Source organism: Medicago truncatula, chromosome 8 (assembly GCF_003473485.1).
Source record: "Medicago truncatula cultivar Jemalong A17 chromosome 8, MtrunA17r5.0-ANR, whole genome shotgun sequence".
In the NCBI taxonomy this organism is placed as follows: Eukaryota; Viridiplantae; Streptophyta; class Magnoliopsida; order Fabales; family Fabaceae; genus Medicago; species Medicago truncatula.
The window spans coordinates 26,719,851-26,726,673 of record NC_053049.1 but is presented as its reverse complement, the minus strand read 5'-3'; the positions used below and the strand labels follow the sequence as shown (position 1 = coordinate 26,726,673).

The window sequence follows — 6,823 nt, the reverse complement described above, 5'->3', positions numbered from 1 at the left end:
CTAAGTTACGAATCATGTCCAAGTTTTGAACCTATAATCCTCTATTTGATTTCTTTGGAGTTAAGATAAAACATTTTTAAGCACTTAGTATGATTTATAATAAGAACTTCATAGTCTACATTCTTTTTTTCTTGCTCTAAAGAATTTTGCCTCTCAACATATCACACATCTCTCAACTTTTTACCACCTAAACCATACATATGGGGGGGTAACAATCTAAATTCTAAACTAAGAAAACTACATGAAACTTAAATGATTAAAATGACAATGAAGTAATAACATAACATGGGCTTGTGTGCTGAGCCTGACACAAAGAGGTCCCCATGCAGTTGGGGGGGTGATACAACAAACAAGCTCACATTTCCCTTAACCCTATGGGGACATATGCAAAAAGGACAGTATGGAGTATCTCTCCCATTCCTATTTTTCATTTACTTGTCTCCCTCACGTAATATCCCTATTTAATAACTTGCCTAGCCCAATACCCTTCTCAAACACTTTTATCCTCTTCAACTTCCAACACCAACTGACACATTCTCTCAACAACCTAATCTCTCTTTCATGGCTACCCTTTTCTCTCTCTCGTCCATCACTTGTCTCAGTTGAGAAAGAAAGGAAAAAAAAAATTACAATTTTAATTTTTTTTTTTGCATTATTTTTTTCTACCTATATTCACTACCTATACCTAAGTAGCTAGGTAGACTCTAGGTAGTGTATTTCTCAGCAACATTCTCTAGACTCTTTCACTTACATTTGAAGATATTAGAAGCTAAACAACAAAAAATATTTCTGACATACCTATACCTACCTCAAAAACCTTAACAATGTCTAGCAGAAGATCTCGTTCAAGACAATCTGGTGTTTCCACTGAGATCTCTGATGCTCAAATTAATGATCTCGTCACCAAGTTACAACAACTTGTCCCTGAACTCTCAAGGCGTTCCCATAAGGTATATATATTTTCTTTCCTTTTCTATATTCTTTCTTTTACACATAAATGTGAAACCCATCATCATATAAATGTGTGTTCAATTTTGCTGATACCCTAAACACATAAAATTGATTTCTAAATGATATGGATTGAAATTGTTTTTTCTTTCAATTGATTATAATATGAAGTTAAAATTTGTAGTTTTTGGCTTTAAACATAATTTTTACAATTAAATTTATTTTTGAAGGACACAATTAAATTTATTGTTCAACTCAATTTATGTAAACATATTCAAATATAAATAACTCACATTCAACTCATTTTTAACTAATTAAAATTTAATTTCACAAATTTATTTAATTAAAATTCAATGGTTAACCCTGTAGAACTAGACACACACTACATCATTAATTTAAGACTTTAAATTATAATTATTGTCATTTTGATTATTAGAATTAATTGAATTTTATAATGATCTTTAATTTTTTTTGGTTCCTACATAATAATTTCAAGAACTCAATTGACTGATCTATTCAATAAAAATAATTTAACTTTTAAAAGTAATTCTACAATATTTATAATTGCAGAGACTAAATTAATGATGTATATTCCAATGTTAGAAACAAAACTGGTGATTTACTCGAAATACAGTATAACATTTGACTCGCAACATATCTTTAACTAGTTCATATTTTTACTTTTTTTTTAGTTTTAAATAGTTCATTAAAGGTAATCTTCATACACTCTAGTCTAAAAACATATCTACAATTTTGGTTAATAAACATATATCCATTATGTGATGTATATAACTAAACTAGATATTTTACCAAGATCTAATCTAAATTAAAGTATCTTAAATTTGTTGTATTCAAGAAAGGGTGTTTATCAAAGAATTTATTATTCAAAGGAGTCACATGCATGCACATGACAAACACTACACACATATTTTATGTGTGGCTTTGGTTGGATTTGCTAGATAAGTCATCACGCTTGTGCCCTGAAATTGAATCCTTAACTCGTTTACCCACAAACTTGTAGGGTTGAGAGATTCGGACATTCCCACTTGCAATGCATATATCATTGTCAAGTATAATATCCATAGCAACTGAAAATTTGATGAAAATGACATTAAATTCCAATTCTATGAAGCATGGACGCTCATCGGATTAGGCATGTCCTGATGTTCGACACCGACACTTGTAATTACACTGAATTATGTAATTTCCTCAAATTATTAACGGTGTCAGCGTGTCAGTGTCTGTGTCGTGTCCGTGTCCGTATCCATGCTTTATAGAATTCAATTAATATTTATTATAATGTTTATTGTATTGTATTGTAGGTTTCAGCTGCTAAGATATTGCAAGAGACTTGCAATTACATCAAAAACTTGCATAGAGAGGTTGATGATCTTAGTGACCGATTGTCACAACTTTTGGACACCATAGACCCTAACAGTGCTCAAGCAGCTATCATTAGGAGCTTACTTATGTGATAGTATGCCTTTTAATATGTCTCACTAGCTAGCTAGTACTTTATAATATTATCATCAACCTCTCTTATGGGTAACGTTTTTCGTTTCTTTTTTAAATTTTATAAGACATTAATTCAATAGTGATATTGAAGTCTTAGCCCAACGGTAAGATTATTGTTAATTAGTGAAGAGCAAGTCATGAGCAATGGAAGTCTCATGCACTGACCCTGTCCTTTAGACATTTTGTAACAACTATCATTATATCATTATTATTAATATAATGAATTAATTTCTAATATGAGAGAATCTATCACATGAATCTGTCAAATTATTTACGATTTAGGATCTGCAACATGTTATAGTTTGATCTTAGCAATTTATATCTTATTAGAGAAACTCAATGGTTTTGCGTGGACCCATTTAAGGGTCAAATTTGAACCTGACGTATTACATGTGACATTGCCCCCACACCATTTTCGGTTAGTTGTTCTTGCCAAGTGCCTACCCGTGATACTTTTGTTGGACCACTATTTACAATTAATAATATTAACTCATGTTGAACCATTGTATGTTTATTTTCTATCACTAGTTATATTTGTACCATATATGTACAAGGATAATAATGATAAGATATACATTGACTAAATGTTTACTAAATACTAAAATTTTACTATCTTTACTTTTCCCCAAAATTTGTCTAAAGACAGAAATATTAAATTGATATATATTATCCATAGTTGTGAAGATTTGATCATAGGAAGGTTCCTCGTAGGTAGTCACTAACAATAATTTTGAATAAATTTTACTATTATTTAAAAAAAGAAATGATGTTTTGGATATCCAAAACACCTTTCTAAACATAACCTCTTATAAAATGATGTTTCATTTCAATGTTTTTGGCTCTTGAATGTAGAATTAAATTCTTTAACAAACAGATAACAAAAGTATTATCACAAAATATAGGAATATTGTTTTCAATAATCTGATAATCTTCTAACTATCAGATATTGATGTGTTGTACTGTTCTTCTTATCTTGTGCACTTATTTCTATGTGATAGTGTTTTTGTGGTTTAGGAATACTGACCCCTTACAACCAACATTTTAGATATTGATGAGTTTGAAGAATTGAAGAAAGTATGATGTTTAGCTCGTACGTGGGGAATGAATCTGATTTTTTTCTTAAATTGTAATTCAAAACATTTTTTTATGTTTATTTTAGTTTTCCTATTAACTCGTTAGAAAATAAGGTTATGGATTATCTCTATTAGGTAAGAATCATGTTTAATGAATAATTTCTAATATTTTATTTTAATAGTAGATATCTTTTTTTATTGATTTAGTTTATTTTTAAAAGCGAATATACTCATATTTTTAAAGAATAAATAATATTTGAGTAATGTTTTAGATTAAAAATTCACGGTGTTACATCTTCTCTCTCTATCTTTACTTTATTTGCTGCATTAAACTCTAAGTATTGTTTTAGATACTGAACTCTATCAGACTCTAGACTTTGGACTTAGTTTAAAAATAAGAAAAAGCTAACACAATTCAACCACCCTTCTTGTGTTTTTATCAACTTCAGTTGATACCAGAGCTCCGGTCCTGTTGTCTTAGCACTTAACAGTGTAACAGTAAAGATCTGATAAAAACGTATCTACTGGTGGTAGTGGTCCTCATGCTTCTAGTGTTGTTGTATCATATGATTATGGAACTGATAACAAGTCATTTGGTTCAAACAAGCCTATAATATTCATTGGTAATCATGATACATTCTCTTGGGTGAAAACGTATAGTCACATCATGAGCTTAAGTTAAGAATTGTGGAACATCCTTGAAGTTTGTGTTGAAGATTTTGGAGTTAGATGAAGAAGATGTTGTTGTTGATAGGAAGAAACACACTGCTACTCAGAAGAAGCTTTACAAGAAACATCACAAGATCAGAGACGTTCATGTTGCTGCTCTACCACACAATGAGTACTTGAAGATGAGTGATAAATCTACTGCTAAAACAATGTTTGCTTCTTTGTGCTCAAACTATGAAGGCAACAAGAAAGTCAAAAAAGCTAAAGCTATTATGTTGGTTCATCAATATGAATTTTTCAAAAGGAAAGAGGATGAAGACATTGAGACTATGTACTCAACGTTTCAGAATCTAGTCTTTCGAGTTCAGATTCTGAAGAAAAGCTATGTAGCTCCTAATCATTTGAACAAGATTCTAAGGAGCTTACCTACTATGTGGAGACCTAAGGTGACATCTATTGAGGAAGCTAAAAATCTAAATACTCTAAGTGTTGAAGATGGTATAAGCTCTCTCAAATGTCATGAGATAGGGTTCAATGAACAATAAACTGTTAGAAAGCCAAAATCAATTGCACTAAAGTCTAAAGGAAAGTCTTCAAAGGCTCTGAAAGCTAATGAAACTGAGGATGAGTCTTCTGCTGGAGGTTCTTAAGAAGATCCTGATGTTGAAGAGATGACTAGGCTCTCCAATAGACTTCAGTATCTGGCTAGGAAGAATAAGAAGTTCTTGAGCAGAGGCAATGGTTACAAAGGTTCAAGGAAAGAAGATCAGAAGAGATGCTTCAATTTCAAGAAACATGGTCACTTCATTGTTAATTGCCCTGATTTACAGAAAGAGAAGTCTAAGACAGAAAACTTCAAATCCAACAAGTTAAGAAGGAAGATCAAGCAAAGTATGATGGCTACGCTGAGAAAGATGAAGTTGAAGATGAAGCTAATGTGGTTATGGAATTAGTATCTACAGTGGCTTCTGATGCAGAATTTGGGACATAATTTGAAGATGAAAATGAGGGCTCTGTTTGGTAAAAATAGCGGATGACTTATACGTTAGCTGATAGCTTATAGCTTATAGCTGATGACTAGTAGCTAATAAGCTACTTGAAGTGTTTGGTAAAATTAGCGGTTCAATTAGCTGATAGATGTAAAATTACATAAAAGGACATTTTTAATTCATAATAAAGTTTATATCAATTAATGTTTAAAGTATTTAAAAATTAAAAATTGTTAATTTAATATTATTATTAAATTAATTTTTAATTCCTAAATGTTAATTTATAGGCTTAATTACCTTTTTGGTCCTCTAACTATTTAATTGGTAACGGTTTGGTCCTTTAACTAAAAAATGATTTATTTTGGTCCTCTAACTTTATCACCGTTACCATATTTCGTCCTTTCTGTTAAATTAAATCAAATTCTGTTAAGTGTGTGCATATATGGCAATTAAGGGCTGATTTGGCAGATAATCTTATGATGACATGGCATAATATACATTCTAGAGAGATATATGGGATAACTTTAGAGAGAAACATAAAACCAGAAGAGGAAAACGAAGAACCGTTTATGGGAGAAGAGGAAAACGAAGAAGAAAACGAAGGAAGAGGAAAACGAAGGGTGTGTTCTTCACTGCGATTCACCAATCGAAACCAGGTTTAATCTCTATCTCTATGTTTTAATTTCGTATTGCTCTTTGTGTTAAACGAAATTTGGATTTTAGGGTTACTTTTTTGGGTTAGGGTTTTTGAATTTGGTTTCTGGTTTAATCTCTATCTCTATCTTTATGATTTGATTTCGTATTGCTGTTTGGATTAAAGGAAAATTTGGATTTTAGGGTTACTTTTTTTGGGTTAGGGTTTTTGAATCTGGTTTATGGTTTTAGGGATTTTTGTTTCTGGTATCTGGTTTAGGGTGTTATGTTCGGTTTAGGGTTTCAAAAAGTGCAATTTTTTAACCTTTGTTGTATGTGGTTGGTGGTTTAGGGTTTTTCTTTTATACATAATATTAAATAGTGGTGGTCCTGTTGTGTTGATATTTGTGTATATTTGTTTTATTAGGATTTGTGGGTGAGCTGTGATGGAGGATAAGTTTGAGGTGGTGGTTCACCACCAGGGGTACTTTAAAGTGTTGAAGCATGATGCATACGAGGGTGATGAGATTACGTGGTTGTCTGATCCAGATTACTGGTCCTATTTTGAAATAATGGGTAATCTTGAAGTTTTAGGTTATAAGGATGTTGATTCTATTTTGTATTATGACCCTTACATGGCTGAAGAGATGGTGTTGTTAAAGGAAGATGATGCTTGTTCTAGGAGGGTTCAAGCTATAGCACATTATGAAGGAAAGGCACATATTTATGTGATTCACCCAGTCTTAGAGCTAGAAATTATTGAGCTATTAAAGTATAATGTAGGGCCCACTGTTGTTGAAGTGGAGGCATAAACATTTGGTCCCACTGAAAAAGTTGGGCAAACTATTAGTGAAGATAATGGGCCACATGTGGGTGAACAGGAAGATGAACCAACTGTTGGGCTAGATGACATTGACATTGGGCTAGATGACAATGGTGCAAGTGACTTTCATACAGCAGAAAATAATTTAGAAGGGTGTGGTAAGGAAGTTCCAG

The 6,823-nt window shown here is 31.8% G+C and overlaps 1 protein-coding gene across 1 annotated transcript; it reads left to right on the top strand.

Annotated features, from left to right (window-relative positions):
* The first annotated feature begins 390 nt into the window (after window positions 1–390).
* On the top strand, window positions 391–2,699 carry LOC112417120 (transcription factor PRE6). Its single transcript, XM_024772063.2, has 2 exons — window positions 391–950; window positions 2,271–2,699. The coding sequence occupies exons 1-2, from the start codon at window positions 825–827 to the stop codon at window positions 2,421–2,423; spliced, it is 279 nt and encodes a 92-aa protein (XP_024627831.1). The 5' UTR covers window positions 391–824; the 3' UTR covers window positions 2,424–2,699.
* The last annotated feature ends 4,124 nt before the right edge of the window (window positions 2,700–6,823 follow it).

What these genes read in the sequence shown, in the direction of transcription:
- LOC112417120 (XM_024772063.2), top strand. Translation starts at nt 825, where the DNA reads ATGTCTAGCAGAAGATCTCGTTCAAGACAATCTGGTGTTTCCACTGAG. An exon ending in TCTCAAGGCGTTCCCATAAG is followed by an intron (nt 951 to 2,270) that starts GTATATATATTT and finishes ATTGTATTGTAG; the next exon opens with GTTTCAGCTGCTAAGATATT.